General features: G+C 46.8%; 3 protein-coding genes across 3 annotated transcripts in view; all 3 read left to right on the top strand.

Moving 5' to 3' along the window:
• Positions 1 to 4,784, top strand: part of SNAPC4 (small nuclear RNA activating complex, polypeptide 4, 190kDa) — a 14,232-nt gene extending 9,448 nt beyond the window's left edge. Inside the window, exons 14-20 of the mRNA XM_009998846.1 lie at positions 104 to 193; positions 414 to 621; positions 719 to 789; positions 1,096 to 1,194; positions 1,433 to 1,460; positions 2,109 to 4,165; positions 4,665 to 4,784. Of these exons, the coding sequence (XP_009997148.1) occupies positions 104 to 193; positions 414 to 621; positions 719 to 789; positions 1,096 to 1,194; positions 1,433 to 1,460; positions 2,109 to 4,165; positions 4,665 to 4,784 (2,673 nt within the window). The remainder of the gene's footprint in view (positions 1 to 103; positions 194 to 413; positions 622 to 718; positions 790 to 1,095; positions 1,195 to 1,432; positions 1,461 to 2,108; positions 4,166 to 4,664) is intronic.
• A 4,183-nt stretch (positions 4,785 to 8,967) lies between these two features.
• Positions 8,968 to 15,018, top strand: CARD9 (caspase recruitment domain family, member 9). Its single transcript, XM_009998953.1, has 11 exons — positions 8,968 to 9,156; positions 9,681 to 9,818; positions 9,994 to 10,319; positions 10,715 to 10,894; positions 11,083 to 11,232; positions 11,693 to 11,818; positions 11,939 to 12,130; positions 12,539 to 12,580; positions 13,185 to 13,230; positions 14,121 to 14,191; positions 14,938 to 15,018. Exons 1-11 carry the CDS (start codon positions 8,973 to 8,975, stop codon positions 15,016 to 15,018), a joined length of 1,536 nt encoding a protein of 511 aa, XP_009997255.1. The 5' UTR covers positions 8,968 to 8,972.
• Positions 15,019 to 15,312: 294 nt separating this feature from the next.
• DNLZ (DNL-type zinc finger) overlaps positions 15,313 to 15,571 on the top strand; it is a 7,029-nt gene continuing 6,770 nt past the window's right edge. The window contains exon 1 of the mRNA XM_009998952.1: positions 15,313 to 15,363. Coding sequence (XP_009997254.1) covers positions 15,313 to 15,363 — 51 coding nt within the window. The remainder of the gene's footprint in view (positions 15,364 to 15,571) is intronic.

Genomic DNA, 15,571 nt, shown 5'->3' with positions numbered 1-15,571 from the left:
GCAGGAATGTTGAAAACTTTGGTACCTTTTGTGTACAGTGAGTGCAGGTAATTTCTGTGAGGTAGTTGCCCTTTTATTTTCTCTTGTACACTTTTGTTTTAAGGCTGCCAGGTCTGGAAAGCAAGTGCTATGGGTTAGCCTGGAGAATGTGAGAAGAGTCTTGAGGAATAACACATGCCTTCTGATGAAACTTGTAAGTGCCTCTTCTGTCTTGTGTGCTGTTGTGATGTGAGCACTGCTGGGCTGCATTTAGTGGGACGTGTTTTGATAGAACCCCAGATCTTCTTGCCTCAAGAGGAAAAGCTCATCATTTTTTTTTCTTTCATAACTGCCCTGGGAATAGTTTGTCCTGGGACTAATTAAGATAGAATCTTCCTAACTGGAATGCTAATAAACTATTTGTTCATGCACAGCAACCAAAGTTGTTAACAAGGATGTCTGGAGTGGGTACCCAACAGAAGCTGCAGCACACCCCCGTGAGAGCTGGTCGGCAGGAGAGGGAGCGGTGGAAGAGGATGAGCCTGGACAGGAAGCTGCTGATGGCAGTGACACCCTGGGTGGGCAATGTACTGCTGCCCTGTGTCCTGCAAACTGGGAAGATGGCTTTTCACCAGACAAAAGGTAGTGCTGACCCAAGCATCTACTTGTTTTGCCCCTACTTTCTGACATCTTGTAAGTGGATGTCCAGCTGATCTTGATGTTGGACTTTCTTTTCTAGCTGATTCTATTCAAGAGAAGCTCAAGTCTGTCAGTCTCGTGAGCACTCCTCTGTTCAAACTTTTCATTCAGGTAGGTCTTAGTAGCATTACCTGCTTTCAAACAGTGGTAACCTTTATTCCTGCATTTGATGCTTAAATGATGGTTTATCTTTGTTGAAACGAATTACTGGGTTAATCTGATCTCATGGATTGCATATGAAGTTTCTTAAGTAAACCTGCATCTATGATCTAATACTGTGAGGGTTTTTTCTGTAAGTGTAAAAAAAGTCCCCAGACTTCTGCATGCAAAGCCTTTCCCATCCATCTTGGATTATCACGGCCTCTACCAGAACGTTTTTGTTCTCAATCAAATTTAAGTAAAATTCTCCCCTTGCAGCTCTTCCAGATTGATACCCATGGCTGCCTGAAGATCATTAGTGAGAGAAAGCTGAGGCAGGCAGAGCAGCTCCGATCTGACCTCAGAAGGCCTCAGCAGGTATTGCACATGGTCTGTTTCTAAGCTTTTCCCTCTAAAATCTTGGCTGAAGTGGGGATTTTTCACTGTGTGTGGCCAGTGGTGCTGTTGGTATGTGTGTGTCACCAGTTAGTTTTGGTTCAGAAGCCTAATAAAATATATAGGATATTGGCAGATGTGGTTTTGATTCACATCTGTGCTGTTTTAATCATCTTTAGGTATCTCAGAAGTATAATTTAATATATATTTTTTTTTGCAGGCTTCCCAAAATATGGACACTTCTTCAGGTACCTACCAGAACATATTTTTTTATGATGTGCAAGAACTTGCACTTAATTGATCACCATTACATTAATGACCAATTTAACTGAAGGAGAACTTGTGGAACAAAACTACTTGGACATGATTGTTTTTACAAGCTCTTTTATTTTCAGTTATTGTCTGAATATGTTACTCTTTGGTAAGGACTTGAAAACATATTTGAAGGGCTGGGGGCTGGCCCAGTGGCACTGGGCCACCAGTTCTGCAGACTTGGCTGTCATCCTTTCTTCCAGCAAGGTGCTGGCTGTGGTGAAGATGCTGGCACTGACCAAAGCCCCAGTTTGTTGTTGTCATCCTGCCTGGTGCAAAGTGCCAGCCTAGGGCTGACCATTACAACACATGGTGTGCTAAGGTGCATTCCTAGCCCATCTGTGATTTCTGGGGAAAATCCTGTCATTACTGAACAAGTGGCAAGCTGGCTGCATCAGTTACCTGGAAGATGTGAGGATGTGGCTGGATTAAACCAGACTATAGTGTTGTAGGAATTCTTACAAACAGGAATTGTGCTACTTCCTGTGCAGGGTACTTGATGCTTAGCAGCTAAGGAATGGCTTTTGAGAATACTGTTCAGTCTTTTAATTTTTTTTTTTTAAATTATTTCCTCTCCTCTTTAGGCAATTCATCACAATCTTGTACTCAGAGGAGCTCCCAGAGGGGTGTACCAAGGTGTGCTGTCAGGAGACGTGTGGCTCTACAACCAAGGGAGAGTTCTGTCCTGGAGAGTGGTGCTGCTGCTGGGCAGAGAGCTCCTCCAGCCCAAGGGCAAAGGCACAAGACTAGAACTGTCTCAGAATTACTGAGAGAGAAGCGACTAAGAGAATCCCAGGCTAACAAAGCTATGCAGAGGAAAGTCTTTGTTGCCCCACAGATGCTGGTTTCGGGGCCTCTGATAATCCAGCACCCACCACAGCAAACCGTTCCTTCTGCACAGCCAGGGAGCAAAACTGAAGCAGTTGGTAGTAAAAATAGCCAAGTGCAGTGTGCACCAGCTCCACTGCCAGCATTTACTTCTGCTGCAGGTTCAACTTCTACCAGTGCTGTGCTTGAAAACCATTCTTCATCAGTGCCAGAAACTGGGGAGAGCCCCAGTTCCTCACAAGTGACAGAACTACAGTCCAATAAAGACAAAGAGAAAGTTTTGGAAGATAGCCCTGGAGGAGGGGCTCTTCCAGGCATGAATCCAGCTGCAGCAGAGAAGGCCTCAGATCAGGGAGGGTGCAATGGTCAGGTCCCAGCTGGCAGCCCAGCTTCAGCAGTGTTGCAAAACCAAGCTTTTGTGCCACATCAGATTACAGTGGTGCCTGTTGGCATTGGGTCTGGCACCAGCAAATTGTCTCTTTCCACACCAGTTCCCTGTGAGCTGACCAGTAATGGGACACAACAGAGGCCAGTCGGTCTCTTGTCTACTCATGTAACCCCACAGACTGGTTCCCACTTGATTCCCAGCAGCATCCTGCCCTTCACCTGGGTTGTGACACCACAGTCTCTGCTCTCCACGGCTGTGCAGACTGTGCTGGGTGTTCCTGGTGCTGCTGCGGGGAGTCCGTCTCACACGCCTGTCACATCCAGCATCTCCAGCCTGGGAGTGCCTCCAGCACCAGCTGGAGCACATACACCTCACCCCAGCAGTGCAGAGACAAAAGCACCAAGTGCCCAGGTAGCAGGAGGACCTTTGGGAAAGACAGCTCACCATTCCACAGGTCTCTTACCTGTGATCTTAGCAAGCCCTGGATGCACCACCTCCAGCATTTCTGCTGCAACCCCTGCATGTCCAGATGGCTCCTCCAAGGCTTCTGAATCCTCTGCAGCTCAGACTGATGCTCCATCTGGTACACCAACCCTGCAGGCTGTGGTGCTGCCCCAAGCACAGCTACCTACGAGCACCCAAGGGTCTGATTCCCAACGTCTGTCAGGTCTCACTAGCTCAGGAAAGAGCTATGACTCCATTACAACCAATGGATCACCTTCCAGTCTAAGGATTGTCACCAAAGGGATTGTGCTCCAACCAGGAGATGCAGTTTCCCATAACAATGTTCCAAGGAACTCTGATTGCTTTGCTGCACAAGCATGGAAAAACAGACCTCTTGCCTCCAAACCTCCAACTACACAGCCTGCTGACAGTCCAACTCAGCCAACCTCTTCCAGTGCAGAGAAGAATGTACTTGACTTTAGCCTCATTTCCCTCGAAGATGAGGAGCTAGTGAAGGAGTGGATGAAGGGGAAACAAGGTGTCCAAGTACCATCACTGCAGACCAGGTTGCCTTATTTGCCACCTTTTCTGTGCAACTTAAAAACCCTCTCAAAGCTACTTTTGCAGAAAGCAGCTTTAGAAGAGCAAGCAGCATGTCTGCTGCCTTCCGATGCCAGTCAGGGTGAAGCCACTGGGGTTGATCTCCAAGCTATCAGGAACCTGGTGCAGCAGAAACTCGGAGATAACCCTGCTTACCTCCTCCTGAAAGCCAGATTCCTGGCAGCCTTCACACTCCCAGCTGTACTAGCAACTCTGCCTCCTCCAAAAGTGTCAACAACTCTGTCAGCCAGCAGGAAGCAATATGAAGAGAGTGATGAAGAGGAGTGGCAGAGTGAGAAGGAAGTGTCTGAGGAAGAGAGTTGTGGGAATAAATTAACAGGTGATGAGTCTGGAGACAAAGATGCTGATTTACTAAATCAGGTAAAACAAAGGTGCCAGGGAATAAACACAAGAATTTAGTGCCAGCTAAACTGCTCCCACTGGAATCTGGGGTGAAACCCCTACTGTTCTTAAGTGTAGCAGAAATTTGATGTAGTTTTGCAGCTGATAACAGGAAGAGCTCAGCTGGGAGCCCCTAGTCCTCACAGGGTAAAAGCCTGTTTATGTTAGCACGTTAAACATGACATGACAGTTCCCAGAAGCAAGTATCAAAGCTCCCTTCCTCTTACAGTTTGTAATCTGCTGTATTTTTTACATCAGGCTCTTGTTTTTCATTGTATGTGTCCTTTAAACCACAATAATACCAGGGGGATTGCACGTGTTGGCTCCTACTACCATTTAAGGTCTTTGTCTCTGTTTTATATGACTGGAGATTATTAGACTATATGGACCTGAGCTCCCTAAAATAAAAAGCTGGGTGAAGGGGTCCTTTTGCAAAATGACCTCTTGGTGTTGATAGTCTATTCTGCTTGTGTTGCAGATCATGGGAGATGAAGAGAATGTTGCACAGTCTGTCTTGGACTCCTGGACTGATGTGGCTGATGCCAGTGCTCCTCAAATCAGGAAAAGTAACCGCTTCAGGAAGAGGAGGAGGATGTGAGGATGAAATGTGTTAGTAGCTACTCAGTCAGTCTTGGAGTTCTTGCCTCAGATGCATTTGTCTGGTACAGCTTAGACAATGAATCATGACCCTAGGAAGGGACTGAAATTCTCTTGACTTCTGTTCCCTTAGGAGATAGAGTTCTATAATCACCCATTAATCATAGACTAAGGCTGGTTCTTGGACTTTCAGGGGGAGGGAAGGCTGATGCCAGTGTGATAAAAGTTCAAAGGTGGCAGCCTTTTGGGCTGTGCTGCTGCCCACTGGCATTGTACCTAGTTGATAGGACTCTACAGCCTTGGCTGCTAAAATGAGATTAGTAGAGAGTCATGATGGGACAGGAAAGCCTGGGCAGCTGCTGCTGAAGAGAGGGTTTGTGTGTGTGTGAATGCTAAACACTTGAAGGAGAAGCCAAAGTAAATCCTTGCTGCAGGTTCCAGCAAGCTGGTGCTAAGATGTCCTTGCTGGGGGTTGTCAGGCAATCAGTCCTGCAGATCCTAGGCAGGAGGCAGCAGCTCTTGGTGTAGTTTGTCCCCTCTAGCCTGACTTGTGAGTCTAGAAGTGAAGAACAGGATTACAGGCTGGGGCTTATGTCCAGTGGGTGCTTCCTTGGAGTTTGACTTCAATGCTTTATCTTTGAACAACTTGGGAGGGGGGGGTTCCCCTCTATGGCTTCATTTCTCTAAATCTGTCACAGAACAGCTTCTGCAGGGTACAACTGTGGGGTGTTTGGTTATATCTTGAAAGTTTTGGTGAAATAAACTGAATGAACATGAAGGGATGAGACTGTTTGGGTTTTTTCTTGAAAATTTGTTTTGGAAATTCCTTCCTTCTGAAACTGCTGTGACTAATAGGAGTTGTTTGTGCTTTGTTACAGGAATCACTTGAATGAGCTCTGCCTTCCTGTGTGGCAGTAGGAGATGCTCTTTGCACTATTCACTTTTTACACTTCCAACGGACTGGCTAGCTGGACCTTGGGAGGATAGGAAAAAGGCTGGACTGGTTTTCCCATCACCTAACAAAGTCTTAATCTTCAGACAAGTTGCAAAATTTGAAACAAAATGGCTGGAGGGAAGTCTTTCAGGCACAGACCAATTCAGTTCTCTTTCAAACTAGCACCTGCCATAGATGATGGAGGGAAAGATTGCTGGAGATCCAAGGAAGCCAGCAGTGGTGGCTATTTATTCCTTTTTTGGTTTAGCCCCTATTTATGTGAATGTTTATCCATGTTCAGAATATGTTGCTCATTGAGTATTTTTTTTTAGTGCTGTAACAGTGGTTTTGCTTGATAGCTGACTGACTGAATCCTGCTGGATAAGCAGCAGATTAATTTTGTATCAAAATGAGTCTTGAGTATTTGTTGAAATACAGATGTTTTATTTTTCTCACTGAAAAATTACTGATGTGTTCTGTGTTGGTGTTTTTTTTAATTTCCTGGTAAATAGTGCTTTTAATAATGTTTGTATGAGTGTGATTGCTGATGAGAAAAATGAGGTTTGCAAGCTGCATGAAAACCAGGGAGAATGTGGAAAATGAATATTCATGTGGCTAAAACTGCAAGATTGAATTAGGCTTGGATTCTTCCCTGATCCTTCCACAGCCTGCTCCATACAGACGTTAGCAAAGCACTGAACAAATCTTCTTTCTTCATTCATAAACCACACATTTCTGTCTTCCAGAGAGGTGCAAAGCTAGCTGAGTCAAAGCTGGTAAATCTAGTGGGAATCCCTGCTCTGCAGGGGCTCAGCTTCCCCGGGTATGGGGGTGAGTTCAGAGCACCATGAGCTCCTCTTCGAGGGCCCTTCAGGCAGGGGTGGGGCCAGGGGAACCGTGGGCACCAACGTTGCTGTAACTGGGTGTCAAGACATGATGGTGCAAAAGGAATGGTTTAGAAATTACTTCCTTCTTGCACTGTTCTCTGTTTTCTGTAAGCCAGTATAAATAACATTTTTCCAAGAGATTCAGGTGTGGCAGAGGCTCTGCCATACAGGTGTGTGTGCTGTTCAGCACAGGGCTGTTACCATGAGGCATTGGTAGTAACTGTAATCTGTGCTTTAAGCTATTGTCCTGTGCAAATGCTGCTCAAAAGATGCCCTTGTAATTTTACTGCTCATGGAAAAACTCTGTAAGAAGAAGCTGTCTGTTCTTTTTCAGGACTAAACTAACCTGTTACCATAGAACAAAAACTGCTGAAGCTAAATGGGTCAATTAGCAGACATTTTTATTACCTTCAGAAAAGGCATAGCTGATAGAGGTACAGTATCTTTTTTTTTAGTGTAAAGCTCATTTAATGCCTAAGAAGCAGCACAGGCTTAAAGAATATCTGAGCATCTCTGCCCCACTCCTAATGATAACATGGGGAAACTCTCCAGAAACTTAGAAAGCAGAGCAAAGAGTGGAGTGGGAAGCTAATGGGAAAATGTGTCATGCTGCCATGCATCAGAGCAGGTATGTTCTTGGGACTTACTTAAAACAGACTGTGAGTGAGTTCTTGTTGCAGACACAGTTCTAGGACTGTGGAGCACAGCCTGCAATTTGGGAATCTTGGATTATGTTCCTTGTTTTGCCAAGACTTGACTCCCATTCCCTCAAAATACTGAGTTGTCATCATTGTTGAAGCTTAAGGGCATCCAAAATTAGAGGCATCATTATACAAATCATCCTTTTCAGCTGAACTCCAAGAGAGAGTTCTTGCTGCCCCCTGCTTTCCAGTGTACAGATGTTAGCAGCTGAAAGGGTGATCTGAAGAGCCTCTTTCTTCTCATGCTGTGCATTTTTTTTTGTCCCCTGAAATCAGCTGGACAGACCTATGCCTGGGACCTTTTAAGTCTTTCTGACCACTACATGAAGGAACATTCTGGGCTCCAGCTGGTGCTACGGTGGTAACGATTGGAAAACAAAGCCAGAATGAGTCTAAAATCACTGCATAGGTAATGCTGCTGACTAGCAATGTGACTGGGGATTTTCTCCTCCCCTGTCACCCATTCTGGCTTCCCCTTCTGTTTTTTTTTTTTAAATCTCTCCTTTTCTTCCCCTTCCTGTCTCAAGAGTAGTTTCCCCTTTTCTCAAACCAGTTTTGCTCCTGGAGTGATCTTTACTCTAGTCAGAATATGAAGGGAGGCTGCATCCAAGACAAGTTTTCCCAGAGGGAGGCCACAGATGAGTTTTGCTAGACCAGGAGAGGAAACGAGGCTTTTGACTACACAAGCTCAGGTAGGTCCATGTAATGCAGAATGGTTTGTATGAACAGGGAAATTAGGTTTTATTTTGCAGTTCTGAGTTAAGGATGTGATGTTGATTAACAGGACAGTGCATTTTTTTGTGATCTGGGGCTGTTTTGATATCAGGCAGAGAATTTTCTCTATGATAAGTAGCGACTAGTTCTATGTCAGTCCAGTTCATTAGAGTTAATTGATAATGTGTAACAAGTATGTGCTGAAGATGGGATCTCTGGAATGCTGGGAGATGGAGAAGGGAGAGTGTGAACTGTTTGTGAAGCAGAGGCAACAGCTACTTAGGAGAACTTTCAAGATGGTTTCAGTACTTTGGAGGATGCTTAGTTTCAAATGGGAAATGTTGTGGTTTGCAGCTTATCTTCTGTTGTGTTCCATCCTTTTATTATTGTTTATGGGGATTAAAGATGTAATTCTAAGCATAACTGAGCATCTGGAGAGTCGATGGTGAGATTTGACTTGGTTGGGAATCTAGAATTAGTTGGATTTTCCCCTGTTCCTGGGGCTCTCAATGACTTGCCTGTCACCAGGGGACCTTGTGCTAGTTTCACTTTCCTCTTGCAGTGAAATCTGCTGGCTGGGGGGGAGTTCATCAGGGTTTAGTGACTTCTGTTTTCTTCGACCTTCACACTAGCTCTCCTCCATGTCTGTATCAGCAGTACTGGTGTTGGCCTCACCATGGCTGGTATCTCCAGCCTGGGACCACAGTGCTCTTCAGGAGTAACTGCAGTGTGTCACCATGTTCTGCAGGTGGTTTGCACCTGCTGAGTTAGACCACATGGGAGATGTGTTCCTGTGTCCAAAAGACGCTTTTCCATTCTCAGTCCATTAACATCCTTGGTTTCACCACCACTCCCTCACTGCTCTAGGAGGCTCAGAGTCTGCTTGTTTGTTTTCTGGTTTTGTTTTTTCAAGACAGGACAACTCTGCTCACTAATACCTGTCGCTCCCCATCATGTTGGAAGAAGATAATGATGAGACATGTTGGAATAACCTGGAGAGCTTCCGGGTGAAGCTGATCTCGGTGATCGACCCCTCCCGCATCACGCCCTACCTCCGCCAGTGCAGGGTGATCAACCACGATGATGAGGAGCAAGTTCTCAATGACCCCAGCCTGGTCATGCGTAAGCGGAAGGCAGGTGGGTCCAGTGCAGCCTTTGGCTCTGTGGATGCTCCCGTGCTCTGTCAGCTCATGGGAGCAGTTGGAATGCAGGGCTAATGGGATGGGCCTGGAGGAAGCATCGCTTCTAGGTTACTGCCTGCTGGACTTCAGACACAATCCTTGTGGGCACTGCTACACAGCCCCCTTCCTTTTCCCCAGCACATGGTTCTGGGAAGAGAAGGAATGGAAATGGTTCCAGTGACACATTCCTGAGCTGTGTAAGGGTGATGGGAGCATGGAAGTTGTGTGGCCTCTTGGTGTTGTGGATCTCAAGGGGGGCGTTGCTTGGGATTGACCTTCAAGGCCATTCTTCTAGAACACCTTTGCAGGGGGAGATTTTCAAGGTGAATGGAGCGTGTATTGTCCCTATCTTCTGCTGTTTGAGGGAACACATGAAGTCAATTCCTCATGCCTGTTCTGTACAGTTCTGGTCTAGTTCCAACCAGAGAGAATGACAGAAAAGAGATAAATGAATAGATAATCCTGTTGCTGTTATTTCAGGCGTTCTTTTGGATATTCTTCAGCGAACAGGACACAAGGGCTTTGAGGCATTTCTGGAGAGTCTTGAGCTTTATTATCCACAACTGTATAAGAAGATAACTGGCAAGGAGCCCAGCAGGGTTTTCTCTATGATTATAGGTAACGTTTGTGTTCTTAAAAACCTGCTCTTTGTTTGTGTTGCTGTGCAAATTGAGGGGGCTTACCTGGGCTTGTGCCTCTTTGTGTGTGGCACGTGATGAGCGGGTGGGAACCTGTGCTGTGTGTGTTGGGGAGCAGAAAGGACAGGGGTAGCTGACCCCTGCCCACCATGCAGACACTGCTGGGGAGTCTGGGCTGAGCCAGCTGCTGATGAATGAGATCATGAAGCTGCAGAGCACGGTGCAGGAGGAGCGACGGAAGGCCCAGGAGCTCAGCGTGTGGCTGCAGACCAAAGAGGACACGATCAGAGAGATGTGGGTGAGGGACAGCCTGCTCCGCAAGCACCAGGAGCGGGCACAGAAGATGAAGGAGGAGAGGGACAGCCTGAGCAAGGAGCTGAGGAAGTGCAAGGATGAGAACTACAACCTGGCAATGAGCTTTGCCAGGCAGAGCGAGGAGAAGAGCGCTGCCCTCATGAAGAACCGGGACCTCATCCTAGAGGTCAGTCACCCTTCTCTAGAGCTTCCTCCTCTTAACCTTGATCCCTGGAAGGTTGTGCTGTGCACCAGATGTGTCTTTGTCCTGGATGGTCTGAACCAGTCCAGCATAAGGCTCTGTCCATCTTCTTATGTCTTGGGAGTCCCTAGCTCACTCTGTTATGCTGTAAAGAATTAAAAGTCTCCCCCTCTTTCAAGACTGGGCCCTCTCATAAGAGCAACCTGTTGTATCCATGTGGCACACAAGCAGGTTCTGTTTCCCAGAGCATCCTGAGGAAAACGAAAGCTGAGGAGAAACTTGCCCCATGTTTGCCTGGCAAGGGAGTGAGGACCTCTTTTGCAGGCCAGACTTTTCTCTTTGTTACTGATGAGCTCTGAACCTCCTTATGCCTCCTGTAGATCGATCACTTGAAGCACAGCCTCATGAAGGCTGAGGATGACTGCAAGCTGGAGAGGAAGCACACCATGAAGCTGAAACACGCCATCGAGCAGCGTCCCAGCCATGAGGTGATGTGGGAGATCCAGCAGGAGAAGGAGCTGCTCTTGGCCAAGAATCAGGAGCTGGAGAACACTCTCCAGGTTGGTGGGGATGGTTGGGTATGGACCAGAGAAGTAATTATTTGTAGCAGCCAGGGCAGCAGTAGAAGATTGAGTGGGTCAGCTGTGGTCTTGGTCTCCCAAGTCAAACAGAGCACACAGAGCTGTGGAGAGACAGTTAATACAGAGTTAGGTGGTTGCTGTATCTCACTTTCTTCTTTGTCCAGCAGGTTGCCAGGGAACAGAATTTGGAGAAGAGCCTCTCCAGTGAGACCTTGGAGAAAGACTGTAGCCAGATCCTAGAAGAGCGGCGGGAGCTGATGGACACCATCTACAGCCTCCGCAGGGAGCTGCGCCGAGCAGAGGTGCTGCAAGACAAGGTGTGTGAGGCACTGCAGATCCCTGCTGAGGGCAGGGGGGAGACAGGCAGTGAAGCACCTATGGAGCAGGGGGGGCTGCTGAGCAGCAATCCTTGCTGTTCCTGCTCTAGTGTCTGTGTTAGTCTGTTAAAAACATGGATGCTAATGTTATAGTGTTCTGTGCCTCTGGCATTAACTGTTACCTGTTAGTGCCTTGGTTAAGTAACAGTCCCTGCCTCAGCCTGGAGGGTGGTGGGAGCTTTTATGGTTGACAGCTCAGGCATATGTAAATCCATCATGTTAGCTGTCATCCTAGTGATGCTGACCAATCTTCTGGTTGTCTTTGCTCCAATTGGACAACCTGGCTGAACTTTGACATTGTGTGGAGGTCTGGCCAGAGCAGTCTGTGGCACAGAGCAGAAGTGGGGAGAGTCTATCTCAGGCTCTGCCCACAAGCAGACCTTTGACCTTGTTTCAACAGTATGCAGAAGAAAAAGAGATGCTTGAACTACAGTGCACATCTCTGAGGAAGGACTCTCAGATGTATAAAAAAAGGATTGAAGCTGTCCTGCAGCAGATGGAAGAGGTGGCTTCAGAGAGAGACCAGGTGATAAAACATTCCTGTTGGGAGCTGCTGCTAAACCCTGCTTTGCTGCTTGAAGTGGGCAGATCCTGTAACCCTGAACGTGCTGTTGTGTGAGATGCCACAACATGTCCCTTCCTCCAGGCACTCCTGACCCGAGAACAGTTCTACATGCAGTACTCCAAGAACCTGGTGGAGAGGGACACCTACCGCAAGCAGATCCGGGAGCTGGGGGAGCGATGTGACGAAATGCAACTGCAGCTCTTCCAAAAGGAGAGCCAGTTACTGGCTACTGAGTCCAAGCTGAAGAGGCTGCAACTGGAGCTCCCCACACCGGTGTGTCTGTAGGATTTTCATCAGTGTGGTGGGCTGGGAAGGCTTCTGTGTTTGTACTGGGAGCATGTCCAGAGATGATGAGGGGATCCCCAGCCACCAAAAAGTGAACTCTCTTTAGAGACTGTGTGTTGAGCCATGGGGGTTAAATGGGAGCAGGCTGTAAGGGTGCTAAAGTTTCTGGAATTAAGTTAGATGTACAAGGGCTTTTAATAAATGTGGCATCTTCTCCAAGTGGTCAGACAATAGTGTAGGAGGGGGAAGTCCACACTTCTCTGTTTTCTGGAACTTTCAGTCTTCTGTATATTCTTTTACTACCACTCCCTTGCTTATGAGGTATGATTAATTTACACTGATTCTATCACTCCCTTGCTTATGAGGCATGATTAATTTACACTGATTCTATTTCAGACATCTGACCTGGATGATACCTCTTCCAGAGATTCCCAGGAAGTGAGTAGATTGTCTTGTTTACCTTCTACTTTCTTCTAGGATGGTTTCAGATTCTTCACTTGTGCTCAGTTCTCTCAGTAACAGCAGTTTTCAATCCACAGCTCAGGCTCATTTCATTGATATCAAAAAGTACAGAAGCAGCAAATCAGACCAGTGACAAAAATCTTCCTGTGCCCTGAGGTTTCTAAGGGTAGGACACAGTTATGGTTTTGGGCAGCAAGACTTGTTGAGTCTAAGCAAATCAGGGGCATTGAATTTTGAGATGCTTCTAACTGTCTCTCTTGTGTGAGAACAGGCAAAAATAAGTCTTACCCCAGGGACATATGTAGTAGTGAGTTTTTACTTAGCTCATAACTTCAGTGTGGAAGTGATTGTCTCATTTTCTGGAGGCTAAAAGTATAAATGAGGCCAAAGGAACTGGAACTATTCCTGGATAATAAATCCATAAGTAGATCTGTAACTTCTGGCTCAGTCCCCTCTTTTGCTGACAAGAAGGGAAAGGTTGGTTCTACACATGTCCTGCTTCTTACTCTGTGTTCCTAGCTACTGTGTGAGACAGAACAAGGGGCACTTCTCATGCTCTTGCTTCATTTCTGTCCCACAGCTTACCCTTCACAGCCATCTAGAAGAAGATACACAGCAGACTAAAAGTAAGACTTTTCTTGAGAAATCACTCCTGGGTGCCTTTTTCCCCAGACTCCTTGCGTGGCAGAGCTGAGAGCAGAACAAGCATCTTTCCACTTCAGCTGGACCATGTGGCTTTCTCCAGGGATTTTTCCCCTCCCCTCTTCCCTTTATGTCTCAGGCTGTTCTCACAAAAGCAGAACCATGCAGCTAACACTGCCACTGGTTCTGTTTCTGTGGCATCCCCAGTGGAAATGATTCAGCAGTGTGGAAAAGAATTAACAGGCTCCTCTGCCAACTTGAAATTCTCTTTCAAAACATGTTGAGAAAGGAAAGAAACAAGCACTTTAGAAGAAATGTTCTGTTTTCATGTCCTGGAAGATCTAAATGATTTTTTTGTTCATTGAGATAGGAGATTTTTCACAAAAGCTGAAGAGCACTGATCCAAAGAGCCTTTTATTATTCTACTTTGCTCAGGTAAAAAACCTGTATCGTGATACCTGATCCTACATAAGGAGTTTCACTAAAATATGGTCTGATGTGAGGTCTCTTCATGTGCACAACTTAGTTGTTATTTTATTTTAACAATGGCAAGCAAAGGAGCTGCTTTACAAAGGTTCATTTTGCTCCTGCATAAGCAGAAACTAGTAAGCTGCTGTCTTTGTGAGCCTAGGGAGGAAACTCCATCATCCTAAGCAAAGTTCAGGGGTCAAGTAAAATGAAAAGTGACTTGTGCACTGATCACAGGACTGAATCCTGAACATTCTGAGGCTTGGTTTCAGTTCTCTGTGGGCTGTGCAATGCTGGGCAGCTGTTAAGTTACAGCTGTTGCTGTGTGAACTGGTGGAGGGAGAAGTTACTTCACAATGGCAAGTGTGACTAAATCTGTGTTTTGTATTGGATTTTTCCCTGTTAGAAGATCCCCCTGAAGGACAAAACGAGCAATTCAGCACTCAAGAGAGCAGCCTGCCTCCAAAGTCACCCAGTGTAAGAGAAGCTTTGTGGGCTCTTCTTTACTGCTACTGGGGTTTGGGATCTTTAATGTTCTTGTTAATGATGGATTTACCAGATCTGAGAAGAATGTAAGCAGCTACTGCTTTCCCAAAATCTAAGCAATTTCTGCAAAACTTACCCTCCAAAAAGCGTGAGCTTTGAACAGCAAAACACTTCTGGTGGTTGTTTCTGCATCTGGCCTAGAAACTTAGTCTGATTACTTCTTGGCCTTCATCTCTGGGTGGGGATGTTTTCCAGTGCTAATTGTCTACTGTTAGCAGAGGAAATAGAATCTTGTATTTAGAAAAGGGAGAGAATAGAGATGGTAAAATGATGTGAAACAGATGTATTACCATCCTGCACACACAGCAGTGAAGAGCCCAGAGAGGGACTTGCTGTGCTCCATGCTGCAGCCCCAGACAGATGCAGGAAGCTGGCTGGACACAGTGGGCTGCTTTCCTGGAAGAGAGTTTTGGCAGTGAACAGCCCTTCTTACTCATCTGAAGTCAGAGGTTCCCATTTATTTATTTTTTCCTCCCTCATTTATATGTAAAAATGCTTCATTGCATAAATCAGGGAGGAGAAATGACCCAGCTTAGCATGGTGTTCAGCCCTGCAGGGCCCAGATGTAGCACCTCAGCCTCAAAACCAGAGCAGGTCTGCACTCACTGGTGCTATACACCGATCTGACCTTCAGAGGAGCCCAGCTCACCTGTGTTTGGCTTGTTTTGCAGTTGCAGGAGTGCGGCTCGGCCAGCGAGGAGAAGGAGCGCAGGAGGATGAGGGACTGTTTCGAGCGCTACCGAAGGTCGGGGCTCTAGTAAGCGGGAGTAACCAAACAGACCCCTGGGGCTTCACTGATTGGCTGCTTGTCTGTGTTGCCTCTTTTCTGTCCATCCCCTCTTCCCAAATGTGGTTCCTGGTCGGTGTAAATTCATGGCAGATCTTATCTGCAGAGCCCCATGCTTCTGGCTGAACTGGTTGGGGCTCCTGTTTTAGTACCGGGGGGAGCCAGGACAGGAATGCTGCTGAGACACAGGACCCATGCTCTGCGTGGGAGCAGCTTCCACCCTCTGTCCTCTTCAGCTGCTCTTGTTTGAAGGCCTGTTCCCTAAATGCCTGGTGTCTTCACCAGTCACGGCCTTTCTGTGCTGTGGCTGCACAGGGTACAGGACAGATGTGCTGTGGCTGCACAGGACAGATGTGCTGTGGCTGCACGGGACAGATGTGCTGTGGCTGCACAAGGCAGATGTGCTGTGGCTGCACAGGACAGATGTGCTGTGGCTGCACGGGACAGATGTGCTGTGGCTGCATGGGACAGATGTGCTGTGGCTGCACAAGGCAGATGTGCTGTGGCTGCACAGGGCAGATGTG

This window comes from Chaetura pelagica, unplaced genomic scaffold, assembly GCF_000747805.2.
Source record: "Chaetura pelagica isolate M959 unplaced genomic scaffold, ChaPel_1.0 scaffold405, whole genome shotgun sequence".
In the NCBI taxonomy this organism is placed as follows: Eukaryota; Metazoa; Chordata; class Aves; order Apodiformes; family Apodidae; genus Chaetura; species Chaetura pelagica.
This window is presented reverse-complemented; position numbering and strand designations above follow the sequence as displayed.